Below are 16,900 nucleotides of genomic sequence, written 5' to 3' on the forward strand. Positions count from 1 at the left end.
TGCTCTCTGGTGCAGGACACATCTCTATACAACTAACAACAGGGCAATTTTATTTCTTTATGATGTTTCAGTGGTAAATAATTACTGCAGCTTTCCCACACCCGGAGTGGCACTCTTTGTCTTGGGTTCCTCTTTAGATTCTGCTGCTGCTGCTGCTGCTGGGGAAGAGCCATAGCTCAGTGGTAGAGCCAGGGCCGTCTTTAGTAGATGCGGTGCCGGGGTGCAAATATCCACTGAGGGCCCCCAAATTACCACGGATAGTGTTGGAGTGGCCGTAGCTGTGCACTGCCAGCCATCCGGGGTGGGGCACAACTCTCCCCCATGCCATTGCAGGAGAGCAATCAATCCTTTATTAGGCACAGCAAACCACACATTATAATTCAAACACTGTATACAGATTGTGGAAAATGTGAATTCAGCATAACAATTTGCATAAATAAAACAGTATAACACTACCACATCACCGACCATTCAAGAACGCAGGAGAGCAATCCCTGCAGAGGCTTGGGAGTGAAGTTGCGCCCCTCCCAAGCCTCGGCGGAGGAGAGCGCAGCTTTCCTCCCAAGCCTTCTCAGGAGGAGAGCGATCTCCGCAGAGGCTTGGGAGGGAAGCTGCATGCCCGCCAGCCTTATGGTTGAAGGGGCGCAGCTGGCGGGCTTGCAGGGAAAGGGGAGGCCGCCGGCAAAGCTGCGCAGCTCCCCCACTTCCTGGGGCGCCCATGAGAGGCCAGTGCCCTGGCGCAACGCACCACTAAGCCCTATGGGAAAGAAGGCTCTGGGTAGAGCATCTGCCTTGCATGCAGAAGGTGCCTGGTTCGATCCTCGGCATCTCCAGGTGGAGTATAGAAAGTACAGAGCAAGATGGACTAGGGATCTGGCACACTATAAGGCAGATTCCTATGTAGCTAAAAAACCAGAATTTTAAAACACAGTAATGTGAAAGCACAATAATGTGGTCAGCAGGAGATTTGGGGCTGACGAAAAGAAGCATGGTGTGCCAAAATTAAGCTATAGAACTCAGTGCCACAATGTGTGCTGATGTACATCACAAGTTGTGCGCATGCTCTTGTTTACTCTGCATCCAGTGTGCTCCTATCACTGGTTTAGGAAGCTGTGTACACATGATCATGCCACAATCCATGTCTATACTGTCATTTCCTATGAAATGCTACATTTGAGGTATTTCCCTGCTAAAACCGGATTTGATCCAAATTGAGAAAAAGAACGACCTGGCTGTGTTTTAAGCACATAATGTGCATTTTAAGCTAGTAATAAAAGACATGATGTCTATAAGCGGCAGCAAGCAACTAGTTTCCAGTTTGGCCAAGCAGAGGAGCTCTGAAAATGCCATAAGAAGGGCAGGAAGGCAACAGCCCTTTTTTCTATTGCAGCACCCTAGCAACAAGTACTCAGGTAGGCTGCTCCTGGACTTGGAGTTTCCACATGGCTTGTTCCCCACTGACAACCTTCATGAATTGCTCTAATCCCTCTTTAGAGGCTGTTAAGCCACTCCCCAAAAGCATCTGAGGTTCTGCATTGGAAGTTCCTCTCCCCTGCCCCACTTGTCCTTCCAAGGCATGCAGAGGTCTCAAGGCTCCACTTGACAGCCCATTGTTCATGGCTGAGCTATTTGGCAGAGATACACACCTGGGGGAGGCAATGCTGTTTCCTCACATTGTCCCGAGGAAAACAGACAGAGCAAAATTGGAAAAACAGAGTGACTCCCACCAGGAACAAGACTGGAAAAGGGGCAGATTTGTAGAATGGGGATTTGTAACTTTTTCCTTTGGTCTTTCAGCTACGTGATTTGAATGGCTTGGAGTACTTGCCCTTGGAAGCCTCCATATTTTCCCCCCACTGCTCTCTGCAACCACAGTAGACCATGATTTAAACAAAACAAGCAAATAAAAAAACCCCAGACATTAGCTCTGAAATTTGAGAAAGAGGATAAAATTTATCAGATACTGATTAGAAGGATCAGAGTCACACGAACCCTAATCCACTTAATAATATTTGTAGAAATGGACTTTTATTTGCTTTGGCCAAAGGTTTTATCTTTACTTCTAGTTTTTCCCGATCAAATTAGCATCACTCAGCACTCAGGCTCTGTGTTGGCCCTTAATTAACAAGGTGGAGAAAGACCTCTGTAAAAAGATAATAAATTGGGGAGTGAGAGGGAATAACAAAGGCATGGATTTTTGCTGTGGAAAGATTGAGTTCATTTCAGCTCAGATGCTCAAAACAAGGTCCTGGGCTCATTCAAAATATATCTTAAAAATTGTTGTAAAATTGAGGAATGTTAAGATGTCAAGGGGTAAGAAGTAGAGAATTACAGCTGTAACTAACAAGTTTATGGAAACGTAATGAAAGGGAACTAATAGATAAACTGACTAAAGGGTTGCTAAAGAATTCCAAAATAAGGATGCAGCGAAAGGGAGGTATGGGGAAGTCGGAGGAAAGAAGGTCTATGAATATAAGATTATGAAATTATACATGTTTAAATGTTTTGTATGTTCTTGTCTTGTGTTTTGTTTGCTTTTATTATGTGTTTGAAAAATGAATAAAAATTATTTAAAAAAAACAACAAGGTCCTGGGCTCTTTGAGCACGGGTGTTATATGCTGACAAGGCCTCACTCCTGTCAGCAATCGTGCTGCAGCATTCTGCACTATCTGCAACCTCTGGACGAAGCATTAGAGAAACCCCACATAAAGTGCATTGCAGTAATCCAGCCTTGAAGTAGCCGATGCATGAATTAGAAGAACAGCTTTGCAAAAAAATGTGACTTTTAAGCAAAATCGTGTACAAAAGTGTTTATATTAGAGTGTCAGACTAGGACCTGGGAGACCAGGGTTCAAATAACCACCCAAGCCATGGAACTGCAGTTCTAGACAGCTGGAGGGCATTAGTTTGGCAAAGACTGCTCTAGATGCTTAGAGATGTAGAAAAAGCTAAGCACTGGGACAAAGGGAGAACAGAGAGAGGGTTGCGCTCAGAAAACACACACACACACACACACACACACACACACGAAAGAACCCTCTTGCCCTCCAGAATGCAGGCACTTGCATTAACCACTTAGACCCCGCAGTTTTAAACAGAATCTCTTTCCTATCCCCTCCGATTTCAGGCTAACTCAAATGCTGACATTGCAAGAAACAAGACGCCCTGGGAGAGCTCATCTCACTGAATTATTGAGTGAGATCAAAATTCTGCTGACTGGGGAAATGTTATTTTGCTGCTTCGGTGACGACCTTTAAAGGACCTCTCCTTTGCAAAGGAGGCACATTGGGACGATATTGGGATGGTGCACAGCCAGGGTTCAAGGTTCAAGGGGGAACCACAGCACAGACCAATTCCAGTTTTAAAAAACCTGATATTTGGAATATTTATAACGACTTTCGCGGAGTTGGAAAAGGTTCAGAAAAGGGCAACCCAGATGATCAAGAGGGTGGAAGAACTCCCCCATGAGGAAAACTTGCAGCGTTTAGAACTTTTTAGATTAAAGAAAAGTCAAGCAAGAGGTGACATGATAGAAGTTTATAAAATTATGCACAGCAGGGAGAAAGTGGATGGAGAAAAGTTTTTCTCCCTCTCTCATAACACTAGCACTTAGGGATGTCCAATGAAGCTGAATGTTGGAGGATTCAGCAAAGATTTTTAAAAGTACTTCTACATGAGGCTATGAAGCTCGCTCTCCCTGGAGGCAGTGATGGACACCAACTTGGATGGCCTCAAAAGAAGATTGGACAAATTCATGGAGGAAGCAGGGGAGAGTTATCTTGTACTCAGGTCCTGGTTGTGGATTTCCCACAGGCTTCTGGGTGGCCACTGTGAGAAGAGATGGACCAATGGCCTGATCCAACAGGGCTCTTCTGATGTTCTTAACTTAGGTCCATTTATGACATTTGCATCACACTTTTCCCCTGAGGAACTCAAGGCAACATATATGGTTCTCTTTGCTATTTTCATCCTCACAAGCTTGCAGGAGAGGTTAGATGCAGACGGAATGGCTCCCTATTTCCGATACTCAGGATATGGGTACCATTGCTTAGGGAACCTAGGGCTGCCATACGTCCGGACATCGCCGGGATTCGTCCCTTGAAAATGGTGTCCAGGAAGAATTTTTGAAAAGCCAGCTAAAATGTCCTGGAACATCCAGGCATAGGTAAAAAAAAAAAAACAACCTTCTGATCTTAAAAAAAAAAAAAAAATCTCCACAACTTATTCAGCAGGCTTTGCAGAACCATAAGGTTTGCAGAAGTTCACAAGATCTTTGGGAGAAAGGCACTGAAAAACAGCCTAATGAGGTTCTGAGTGGCTGTGGAATGCGGGCTGATAGTTGTCAGGGGGAAGGATAGAAAACAAGCTTGGGGAGATGAAATGGAGTATTCAGGAGGAAGGCATCACTGACTGAGTGGAACAGTGAACTCCAGCACCCTATACAACATCTATTTGTTTAAATATTTGTTTAAAAACAACTTCTATATTTCAGATGCTAAACTATCACAGAGCCACTTGGGGCTTGGCAATAAGGGTAATAGAAAGATACTGTCAGTTATTAGGAAACTGCTGCCATTTCCGTTTGTGTCCCCCACTTTTGCACTATTACAGAAGATATTGACTGAGAAATTATCTGTTTTTCAAAGGTGCAAAGTTTCTGTTCTCATTTTAATTACAATTCTTCTCCTTTGTTTCTATTCATATGTGTCATGACTGTTATAATTTTTTTTGTTAAAAAATAAAAAATTATTGACTCCCCACCCCAAAGAGTTAATCGTCTAAAGGCTGTTATGATCTCTCTTACAGGAGGAAGCCACTGGTGCTATCTGTCACAGCGATGTCAAAACAAACGCTGTCTAGGTAATTCATAGCAGATTTTAAAAGAAAACACAAACCTCTCAATCGTCTTATAAGTGTGCTTACGTTAGTGTTGGGTTGGGGTCAGGTTGGTGAGCCCATTATTGGCAGCAGGCCAAGGTTGCTCATCTGTGTACCAAAAAGAAGACAGATCAATATTGCAAGGAGAGTGGCTGGAAGTAGGAACCAAAGTGTAACAGGGGTGATTGCATGGAGGGAAGCAGTTCTGGGGAACATTTAGAGTGGCTACCACTTTGATACCATTGTAAGAGATGCACATTCACATAAAACTCTTTTGCTCTATAATTTCCCATGTGCATAATTGATAAAAGTCTGTAGTAGCATGGCTATCCAGCCCCTCTGCTACATAAATGGGTCTCCAAACAACAAACTATGGTTCCCAGGATTCTTTGTTGGAAGCCATGGCTGTTTATAAAGTGGTATGGTACTGCTTTAAATGTCTAGTGCAGATGGGACGACAGATAAGTCAGCAAAACAATTGTGCTAAGGGCTTTTGAAGCAGCCAGGTTTTTAACCAGTCACCTTGGACAATACAGTGATGACATGTACTAGCCTTCCCAAGCTGGTTATTCTAGATGTCATTGGACTAAGACTCCTATCAGCCCTGGCCAGCATGGCTGATGGTCAGGATGATGGTAATTGTAGTCCAACTATTCTGGAGAGCACAAGGCTGGCATCTGCATTCCTAAGGCTGGCTAATATTTCAAAAAGCCTGGTTTGCAGAGAGCCTGGTTCATTCAGTGGCACAACTTTCTCCAACCCCCCCCCCCCCACTGAAACAATCTTCCCCTCCTGCCCACGGCACCTTTGACAGAACCCCGCCACTGGGTACAGGAATTCGAGGAGTGTGGAAAAAGTCAACAGTCTCCTATCAACATTCTCACCAACGATGTGAAATACGACTGGGACCTCAAGCCATTCAAGTTTGAAAAATACAACGCCAAGCCAGAAAAACCCTGGACAGTAGTAAATAATGGCCATACAGGTGAGAAGTGAAAATTTTATAAGATATAACCTATTGTACTGCAAAAGTAACTGGTGTGGTGTCCTTAAAGTGTTCCCATGGGACTGCACCTCCCATCAGTTAAAGACAGGATCAGGACTGACCGACCTATGCGGCCAGGTGAGGCAACTGCCTCAGGTGGCAGGACCCACAGGGGCAACAGATTGGGATGCAGATCATTCTTCCCCATCGCCCTTGTGCTCGATGTAGATCTTCACTCACCCCTTCTTCATTGGAGGGGAGGGGAGACCATTCTGAAGGTTACCTCAGGTGCAAAGATGTCTTGGGCCAGCCCTGGCCAATATGGTCAATGACCAGGGAAGATGGGAACATCTGGAGGGCCACAGGTTGACCACTTCTCTTTTAGGAGATGCAGGTGGCCATGGCAGCCATCCTCTCTCAGGAGCCATTCCCTCCTATGGAGGAATGGGGGTACCTGCCAATTTTGGCTTTTCTCCGTTTCAAGCTTAAGTTTGGTTCTCCACATATCCGGATCAGTTGGAGGTTGTTGTTGTTGGTTTTTTTTAAAAAAGCCCCCCTAGAATTTCATCAGCATTTAAATGTGACTTTCTCCTGATATGCACATATTCCTCCTAATACCTCCGAACAATCTTTCAGAAAGTGCAGATATGGTAAGTTCATCCCACCCTATTCCTGTGACTGTGATTTCTTTTAAATGTTTTCATTCTGGATTTTAAATTGATGTAACCTGCCCTGAGACCCACCGCTGCTGGGTGTAGTAGTAGTAATAATAGCAGCAGATAACAAGAATTATTACCGGTAATTGTAACAAGAACATTACAATAAACTGAACTGAATTTATCCCCTATCACTACTCTTATATGAAAGAGAAGAGTTGTTGCCACTGGCACTTTTTAGGAGTCTCTGTATTAAAAAGAACTTCACACTTTCTAAAAACATTGTGTGAACTGAAACACAGTGGTCCTTTCAAATTCACGCGTATCCAGTCTGTAGAGCATGAGACTCATCCAAATTTTATGATGCAGTTCTTCAACCAATGTTGACATAAACACATTTATTCAATGTGCAAAGTGAATATCTTCATGAAAAAAACATACAAACATGCATTATATTAGGGAAAGTTAGAAAAAAAAACCCTATGTATGCCAGTCAAAACTGCAAGCACTAAAATGCTGATTAATTTTTGTGAGGATTTTGTTTAAAACCCCAAATTGCTGCAGAAATCTGGACAACTGAATTTAATATTAGAGAAATGAGCTGCAAGATTGACTGTTGCAATATTTTGGAAAGACCCCATTGCTAATGCGTTTGAAACTTGGTACTAACAGCTATGGTTTGTCGCTTTGATGGAAAGACTTCACGAAGGAAGGCATGTAGTAAAACTGATAGCTTTGATGTGGTATAGCATTGTAAAGTATGCTTCAGCGAAGTAACATAGTTACCAACCACTTGCTCCACACGGCTCACTCTGGAAAGACACTCTGGGTTAACAAAAATTTTATATAATTGATATATTCACATTGAAAACAAAGAAGTCATGACTGAGTGGGATGTGAGTGCCATTTGTTCATTGTCACCGGTGTATTTGTTTTATATGAAACCAATAAAAGACACATTTTTTTTTTTTAAAAAAGAAAATATTAGAAAGCAGAGAAAATATGAGAAACAGAGACCTCTGGGTGTGTGGCATCTGGGCATGGCTTGGCTAAAATGGCCTGGTGGGGGCAAAGGAGGTCTGTGGGGTGGAGGTCCCCCCGCAACCCCCGGTGTATAATATGATAACATGTTTTTTTTAAAATAATGAATGACCTGAAAGGGCACTTCTTTTTTGCTTCCCTCAGTCCAAGTGACGCTTGATGGGACAGCAAAGATCGAGTCAGGTGGCCTCCAGGGGAAATACAAGGCGGTGCAATTCCACTTCCACTGGGGAAACAGCGAGGGGGAAAAAAGCAGGGTGAGCCCTGGATCGGAGCACAGCATTGACGGGAAGAGATATGCCATGGAGGTAAAAACAAAAAAGTCGTGCAGGGATTCATAACATGTCCAGTAAACTCTTGCCCCAGGGCCCTAATTCCAGAGCTCCCCCGACACCCACAAAGAAAGCCTTCTCCACTCGCTTCCAACATAGGGATTCTTCTGGACAAATGTGCCAAGTGTGCACTGAGGCAACTTGCATGGAGCATTCACACATACAACAATAATTTTTAGCATCCTTGCTATGCATTGGAGAAGCTTAAATACTGAATTTGAAAACTGAATTAATGTTGCACTGGTATGGGAACTGGGCAAACTTGCAAACTTATATTATAAGAATGGAATGGGAGAAACAGACCAACAAACCCAGAATGGTTTTATTAGTCATTGATCTCCTTTTTTAAAGTTTTGTAATCTTAGGGTGATATCTAAGTATGGCTAATGTCGGATTGACCAGATGAAATTAACGGTCACGTCAAACACAGGTCCATGAATTTCAGTGTATCTACTCTTAAGATGCATGCAACCTTCTTCTTCTTCCTATTATTATTATTATTAGTAGTAGTAGTAGTAGTAGTATCTCACCTTTTCTCCAAGGAACTCAAGGCAGTGTAAACACTTCGCCCCTTCCCTGTTTTATCCTCACGACAACCCTGTGAGGTATGTCAGGCTAAGAGAGAGTGACTGTACCACGGTGACAATCCAATGGGCTTCGTGGCTGCATGGGGATTTGAATTCTGGTCTCCCAGGTCCTAGTCTGACACCCTACCCGCATTGCCTCTCAATGGGTCTACTTAGAGTCTCTTGCTTCCAGATCTGAAAGTTTGTTTCAGATAATATACAAGTAGCCTCACTTATATTGTATAGTGGTACCTCAGGTTACATACGCTTCAGGTTACATACGCTTCAGGTTACAGACTCTGCTAACCCAGAAATAGTGCTTCAGGTTAAGAACTTTGCTTCAGGATGAGAACAGAAATCGGGCTCCGGTGGCGCGGTAGCAGCAGGAGGCCCCATTAGCTAAAGTGGTACTTCAGGTTAAGAACAGTTTCAGGTTAAGTACGAACCTCCGGAACGAATTAAGTACTTAACCTGAGGTACCACTGTATATGGCTTATGTGCAAAATATATGTACCAGTATATTTTCCTTTGTGTAAAGTTTTATCCTTATCAATGTTCATTCTTAGTTTTCTTGTTTCTTCTTTAAAAGTTCAACATTTGTAAGCACAGTACTGTAGAAAAAGGTCTCAGTCTCTCTCCACCTGCCTCCCCCCATAGCTTCATATTGTCCACATCAAGGAAAACTTTCAAACTATAGAGGAAGCGCTCTCCAAAAACGGCGTAGCAGTGCTGGGCTTCTTTATAAAGGTATGGAAGGGATTTGGGTTCACTTTAAAACTGGCAAAGCAACTAGAATTGGCTTGGGTTGTAAGAATCATGGGGGCCATTTCACACTTTCTGGTGTGTTTGCAAGATAAATTTCTACTATCCATGGGGAAAATGCTTACATGTGGCTCTTGGGAGATTGCCCAGAAGGAAAAGTGGTCATTAGGCTGAAAAATGGTCCCCCCTCCCTGCAATCCATGCTCTAGAAAATAGTACAGAGTTAAAAGGGGGCATTAAAACTGTACCTTTAAAAAAATAATGTCTTATTTCAGGATGGCAACGAAAATGAATTCTACGAACCTTTCATTTCAAAGTTAAAAGACATTCCTTTCAACGGTAAGACTTAATGGAAACTTTCTCTTTAAAACAGCAGCAGAAACACTCAACTCTTTGATCCATAAACAAGGTCAGAAAACTTCGTGTTTACTCTGTACTTGACTTTAGTCTGGCTTTTAGCACCTGAGGGATATGTTTTCTAGGACCCACCTTATTTTTGTGATTGTAAGTTGTTATAAACTGTTTTTAACATTGTTTTCGTTGTTGCAAGCTGCCCCGGGACCTTACAGTGAAGGCAGGGTAATAAAATAAAATATAATAATAATAGCATCACAGGTGGATGTAAATACATAAGGACACTTCCCTCCACAAGTTCTGATCATTGATCCATTGAGCCCAGTGCTATTTACTGTATAGAAGACTTGCCACTTATTGGGAGAACACCTGCTTCGCATGCAGAAGGCCCTGGCTTCAATCCCTGGGCGACTCTAACAAAGCTAGGAACATGCCCTGTCAACTCAGGAAAGCCACTGCCAGTCAGTGCAGACCAGGAATAGAGAACCTTAGGTTCGGGGACCAACTGTGCCCCCGCCAGCCTCTCTGTCTGCTCCTCAGAACTTTCCCCATCACTGGCCTTGATTCAAACCAAAAATGCTTTTGCCTGGCTGCAGTGTGTTCTTTGAACTCTAATGAAGTTGGGGTTTGTTTGTTTTTGTTTGTCTGGATGGAGAATGCAGAAGGCTGCAAAAAGGTAAGCTGAAAATAGCCTATTGTACACATAATAAAATTGTACTTTAATTGTCCTACCCATTTTGCACTGCATGCTACTGGCAGAAAGTTTCCCAGAAGGAAATGCAGAAAAAAAGTTCCTCAATCCGAGGTCTGCAGACAATACTGAGTGAACTAGATAGACCAATGGCAGCTTCCTGGATCCTCCAGAATCTCAGGCAAAGGTCATTCCTATCATGTTCACTTCGGTTATCTTTTTTAAAAACAAACTTGAGATAGCAGGGATTGAACCTGGGACCTGTTGCATGCAAAGCAGGTGTTTTTCCACTGAGCTAGTTTCTCTCCAGCTTCATCGTGGCCTTAAGCACCTTCTCATGTGCATGGCTGATTACGGATGGATGGTTCTGTCCATTTCAGTTATTCTCAGTGTCTCATTTTGCCAATCTTAAATACAGATCTCCGCATTTTCTATAGCAAGATGCAGATATACAGGATACATGTGAAGCTTGGCTAAGAAATACATTTTTGTATGCAGTTTTGGCTAACACACACCTTTTTTGCAAGCATTTTATCTTAATGCAGAGCACTTTTGTATGCTATCTTAACTAGCATACTCATTTTTATGTACTTTTCTATGTATTTTTGTTGAGTCAGAGAACTGCGTCACAAAATTTGGATTACTGCAAATTCCGAAGGATGGCTGTGTTTCAGTTCTTGTATTGCTTCAGAATAGTGCAAATGTGATCACTTCAGCTTAAAATGGGAAATGAATCAAATTTCTCCCCCATCCGTTACTGCTCATGCATCTCAACAGATCCTCAGAAATACCACTCCTAACAAGGAAAAGATACAGTAATCATCTGAATTCCAGTTGCTGGGGGACAGAGCAGACGGTGGGGGCTAGGGCCCTTGAGTCCACCTTGTGGGTTTCCTGAGAGGCATGTGGTTTGCCACCCACAGGGCTTATCTCACAGGGCTTTTCTTACAGTCTTCCTTAAACTGCTTTTGAAAGACATCAGCATCAATAAACTTACAGAACTGAAGGCAATTGCCAGAGTGACGATCAGAAAGATGTGCCTTGCACGAAACAATAACTCCTCTCTGATCTCTCTAGGCAACGAAACTGAAATGGGGGCTTTGTGCCTGGATGCCCTCATCCCTAAAAAGTCAGCCCTCGACAGCTTTTATCGGTACACCGGCTCGCTGACCACACCTGGATGCAATGAGGGAGTCACCTGGACTTTGTTTGAGACACCTATTGAACTTAGTCTCCGGCAGGTGAGACAAAACACAAGAGATGGGGCTTTACAAAAGGCATATTCAACCCTAACATGCTTAAGCCTCATCATTCAGTTCACTTAAACACTTCTTCAGAATTATTGTTTAATTATTTGGGGGCAATTTAACAGAGCCATTGTGCTAGTAGGTAACAGCTGTGCATGATGCACTTCAGTGCAGTTTAGTGCTGTCCACTTAATTCTAATGCCCTCTCTTGGGCTCTCTCTTTCAGAATATTGGCTATAGAAATGAATAGTCCCGCAAGGTGACACTGGGTTTCATCCCAGGGCAAGTACTTCTTTTTATTCAGGAAAAGGGAAATAAGAGTTGAAAAAGTTGAGGAAGGCTTTTGCTATGAATGCTGGGATCAATGCAGGATGGATTATGAGTAGGATGGCACCCCCACACCCCATCCTTTATCTCCATTTACCAGCCAAAATGAGACAGGCACATGGCATGATGATGTTTAGGCACCTACTAAATACAGTGGTGCCTCGCAAGACGAAATTAATTCGTTCCTCAAGTCTTTTCGTCTTGCGAGTTTTTCGTCTTGCGAAGCACGGTTTCCCATAGGAATGCATTAAAAATCAATTAATGCGTTCCTATGGAAACCGCCTTCAGACCAGGTCTGGGGACAGTCTGTCCCCCGACCTCTTCTGAAGGCGGGCGGGGGGCAAAAGTCTTTGCTCCCCCCCGCCTGCCTTCAAAAGCCATCCGGGATAGCGGGAAGCGCTTCCCTGCTATCCCGGACTGCTTTTAAAATGCTGGCGGTGGGGAGCAAAGCCTTTCGGCCCCCGCCGGCCTTCCTGGACCTCTTCTGAAGGCCGGAGGGGGGGGGAAGGCTTTGCTCCCCACCGCTAGCATTTAAAAGAGGTCCCCTTCTTGCGAAGCAAGCCCATAGGGAAATTCGTTTTGCGAAGCGCCTCCAAAACGGAAAACCCTTTCGTCTAGCGGGTTTTTCGTCTTGCGGGGCACCACTGTATGTTGCTGTTTCAGAAGCTTTCCGCAGAGGTGTAACCCAGACATTTATGGAAGATCAGTTTTGAAGTTGATGGAGTATTTTCATTGGTTTTAGAGTTTATTTGAATGGTTTTATTGCTTTAGTTTATTGAACTCATTCTTCTTCTCTCAGAATTTGTGTACCTGTATATCATTCTGCTTTTACCCTGGTACACCGTTTCATTGGCTTTATAACATGAAACAGCCATTATTATTATTATTATTATTATTATTATTGCAAACATAACCATATCTATTCAGAAGGAAATCCTATTGAATTCAGTGGTGCTTTCTCCTGGGTAAGTGGGGTTAGGATTGTAATGCTAGTCCATTGTTTTGTTTTTCATTTTTCTAATAATATTTCATTTTTCTGGTTACTCCTCAGATCCAAGAATTCTGGATGAAGCTCTATTTTGACACAGACAAAGAGTGGCCAATGGTGGATAACTTTCGACCCACTCAGCCTGTTGGTGAACGAATTGTCTACAAGTCAGACTCAAATGCACTTCTCGCTCCAGGAAAAATATTGCTGCTAATACCGACAGCAACATACTTCGCTCTCACTCTTATCCAGTGAAGGGTTGGGCAGATTTTAAATGGGTTCTTAATTGCAAAGCCCTTAATTGCAATCTTAAAACACACTTGGTTCATGTGCAGCTGATCCTCACCCACCAATGGGGGATTCTGCTGATCAGAAGAGCCTGCCACCTCACTGGCTTCCATCAAGCAGGAGCAATAGCCACCTATCATAAGGCTAAAAACAAATTTGAGACCACTTCTTTGAACTGATTGAAAGATTCCTAACTGATTAATCCAACTGATTATGTGACGAAACACGGCAGGCATGTTGGAGACTGATTTGTAAAGCGCCTAACTAATCTGAATTATTGCCTTGCAACAGTAGCTAGTGTACACAAATTGGCATTTTTCTGAATCTTTAACAATCATATGGAACAGTCACTTTGTGATATGAAAATTTCTGATGACCTTTGGTTAACACAAAGAAACTAAGCTTGACCTTGCATCAATGCAATGTGACACTGGCCATGTATGAATGTCTCATTAAACCATAGTTTAGTGTGACAAGAAAGAGTAGCAGCAAGGAGGAGTTTGGAAGTTTCTGCTTCCGTTATCCAGACCAGTAGTTAACTCTTGTTTGTTTGAAGCCATAAGTTTGAAACTATTAAACGTTAACATCTTAAACTGTGGTAAATAAAAACCAGAAGCAAAAACTTCTAATCTGCTCCCCATGACCATGAGGGAGGAAAAGAGGGGAGTGTAGAAGCATGATGCAACTCATTCTTGTCATGAAAATGATAGTTTAGCCCAGCCCCCAACCTTTGGTCACCATGTTGTTGGACCAAAACTCCCATCATCCCTCAACCGTTGGATAGGTCTGGCTGGGGCTGATGGGAACTGGAGTCCAGCGGCATCTGGAGACTCAAGGGTGGGGGAAGGAGAGCTTAGCATAAGATCTGAATGTGACCATCAGCAATCACCACTGACCCTTTGCAGGGCTTTGTATACCAGGAACGCCAAGTCATGCTTTGGCTTTGAGGTAAAGGGTGGTGCTACAACACACCTGTTTTGTAGTCACTATCGTCTTAAATGCCAAGGCACTGGAGCTTCACCGCAGCTTTACAAGCAGACAAATTGTTTTCTTACTTGTACTTTACCCACTTAGTTGTCAAAAGCTTTAATAAAGGCTGAGAAAAGTGTATGAGATAGAGCTAAATAATAATATGGAAATATTTATATATTCAAAGTCAACACACAGTACTGTGGGTTGTAGCCAACTAAGTGCTACTTGGAGTAGACACACTGAATATAATGGACTTAATTTAATTGTGTGCATTAATTTCAGTGGGTTTCCTCTGAGTATGTATATAGCCCTATATATATATATATGTTCTTATATTATTTAAGGAGGTTTTGTTTGGGTTGAGGGTTGAATAAAACAAATAAAAGTCTGACACTGAACAAGGCTGCCTGATTTCCTCCCTTTACATTCCTGTTCACCCATAGGTGTCCCGTGGAGCTTTTCCTGCCATAACATAGTGGCTGTTCTTTCAGGAGAGCCAGCAGTGAGACTTGGAAGTCCCACCTTCTTTTCCTATGGCCTGTGGAATCACTGCTGTGGGCAACAACAGGGAGGGACAGGTGAATGTATGGTGGCAGCAAGAAGGGAAAGTAGCATCGTGGGGTTCCAGGTTGGTTGTGGGTCTCCAGCAATGCCAGTCTTTGACACCTGCCTCATTCCACATCCAGACTCATCAAATGAAAATCCATTGTGTACACTGACCAATGGCCTCCGCAACCCATCCTTAAAGACCACTCCCTGTATCCTAAGATCATGGATGGGGAACCTCAGGCCCAGGCCCCTCTATCTGGCCCTGGGGACTCTCTTCAGCCACACCTTCTGTTGCCAAGCCATACCAAGGCTCACTGGCCTTGCTCCACATCCTCCTTGAGTGCTTTCACCTGCCTGAACTCTCTGATCATGCCTGTCACTTGTCTGGATGGAGAATAGAAAAGGGTATGTGAGTGTAGCTTGCTTTACAAAGGCAACATTAGCATTCATGGCTCTACTCACTTTTGTCTCTGGCCTTGCCCATCACGGGAAGGATGCCCAGATGGGGATGCAGCTTTTGGCCTAAAAAATGTTCCCCATCTCACTGGGGCAACAGGGAGTGAGAAGAATTCCAGATTGCCTTCAGCTGAGCATCCAACCTGAACAAAACTGCGCAGAAGAGGCTGGGTGTTCAAGAAGCTGTTTGTTCCATTCCAGCTGCCATTTCTTATTGCTCTAATTATAGGATTCTTCACCACAGCTATGTGGTAAATCAAAGCTACAGCGATGGGTGTTGGACTGTCATCAATGTCTCCTTCCCCCTTTACACATGCACACACAAGAAACAATTCAAGCGAGAGCTTTTGTTTTCCTCTCATTTTGCAAAGCAGTTATGACAGAATAATTTGCTGCTATGTAATGCATTTTGGAGGCTGACTCCAGGGAGGTGCACTAACGAACGTAGCTATTTGTCATCTGGAGTGCCTCCATTTCTCCCATTAAATTAGCAACCAAAGCCATGCATATGGAAAAGAGGAGGTTGTACTATTTCATGGAGACTCTTGTCAAGCCAAGGAGCCACAATGGAAGGCAGCAACCTGCTTAACACAATACAACTTCAGAAATTTCCTTCTTCGGTCATACTAAAGGCCTGCTTCCCTGAGTGGCCAACCGGACACCTCTTAGGGGTAGAATTTTGTGCCCAAATGTGCCCAGCTTATCTAGTAATTCTTATCACCTTAAAGCAGGCACCATCAATGTGGCACCCATGGGTGCTGGCATGCCACCCAGTACCTAGTACCTGTGAAATGCCAGTAAATATAATTTCAAAAATTCACCAAGTGCAAGAGTCTTTGCTCTTTCTGCTCACACATGGGGAAGGAAATTGTTATAGCAAGGAATGAGAGTGAGGTCCAGCAATTGCCCTCCCTTTAATGCCCCAGCATAAGGCCTAGCAGGCCAGGACTAACATTGCTTCATTATTATCCTCTTGCAAATTGTCCTTGCAGGAATTAATATAACCACCACTGAAAAGGCCCTGTCACAGGACAGTGCCAAGTGGGCAGCTCTCATTGGCAGCCCCACCAATAAGGAGATAATAATATAACTGCATTTACTTGCTTTGTTCTTTATTTGCCTCACTCTATGAATAAAACCTGATAAAGAATAACTTTATTGACTATCTGAATCTATAAAAGAACCACTGGCTTTGGCAGAGCAAATCATTCGTCAAAACATTCAGTTCCTGTTTGCACTGGCTCGGCCTGTCCTACAATGAACACATCCCTTGAAACATGCCTACATTTCATTGGATGCCCTCCCTCCCATTCTGGACAAAGAAGAGGGGCAAAAAGTGTCTCTTGGTGAGCAAACTGGAACAAACCAAGAGCCCCAGCCAGCATAGCCAAGGCAGGGTCAGAGATGATGGGTGCTTTTGGCTGATGCCTCTGGCATAAATGGTGTCATTTATGTTCATAGGAAGGGGTGAAAAGCTATGCAAGGAGTTGAAAGGCTATGTCTTCTCCATCACATCCCAGATTCTGCAATTGCACTTGGTTATGCTGGCTGGGGCTGATGGAGTTGTAGTTCTACAACATCTGGTTGGCCACATCCTCATACCTGTTGTAAGAGATGGTCTTAGGAACATAGGAAGTTGCCTTTACAGAAATCATGCCACTAGTCCCGTCCAACTCAGTACTGTTAACACTGACTGGCCCATAGGCAGTGCTAGATTTGGGCATGGACCACATAAGCTACAGTTTAGGGCCTCAGGTGCTTCTAAACACAATTTTTCAAGTTTTGCATAAATTGTGGGGGGTTTTTT

At 43.4% G+C, this 16,900-nt stretch overlaps 1 protein-coding gene and 1 long non-coding RNA gene across 3 annotated transcripts in view; one reads left to right on the forward strand and one right to left on the reverse strand.

The window, feature by feature from the left end:
* LOC310832730 overlaps positions 1-16,900 on the reverse strand; it is a 43,706-nt gene that overhangs the window by 21,513 nt on the left and 5,293 nt on the right. The window lies entirely within an intron of this gene.
* The window catches only part of CA4 (carbonic anhydrase 4), a 255,167-nt gene that overhangs the window by 15,151 nt on the left and 223,116 nt on the right, over positions 1-16,900 (forward strand). The window contains exons 2-8 of one of the 2 annotated variants that reach the window (XR_014558347.1): positions 4,808-4,861; positions 5,694-5,864; positions 7,706-7,869; positions 9,117-9,206; positions 9,497-9,560; positions 11,344-11,507; positions 12,892-14,353. Coding sequence is in view for 1 of the 2 variants with exons in the window: in XM_083714795.1 (XP_083570921.1) it covers positions 4,808-4,861; positions 5,694-5,864; positions 7,706-7,869; positions 9,117-9,206; positions 9,497-9,560; positions 11,344-11,507; positions 12,892-13,083 (899 nt within the window). In the remaining variant the exon portion in view is untranslated. Of the gene's footprint in view, positions 1-4,807; positions 4,862-5,693; positions 5,865-7,705; positions 7,870-9,116; positions 9,207-9,496; positions 9,561-11,343; positions 11,508-12,891; positions 14,492-16,900 lie in introns of those variants that run through there. The other variant, XM_083714795.1, reaches the window with a different exon arrangement.

This window comes from Podarcis gaigeae, assembly GCF_964106915.1.
Source record: "Podarcis gaigeae genome assembly, chromosome: 15".
NCBI lineage: Eukaryota > Metazoa > Chordata > Lepidosauria > Squamata > Lacertidae > Podarcis > Podarcis gaigeae.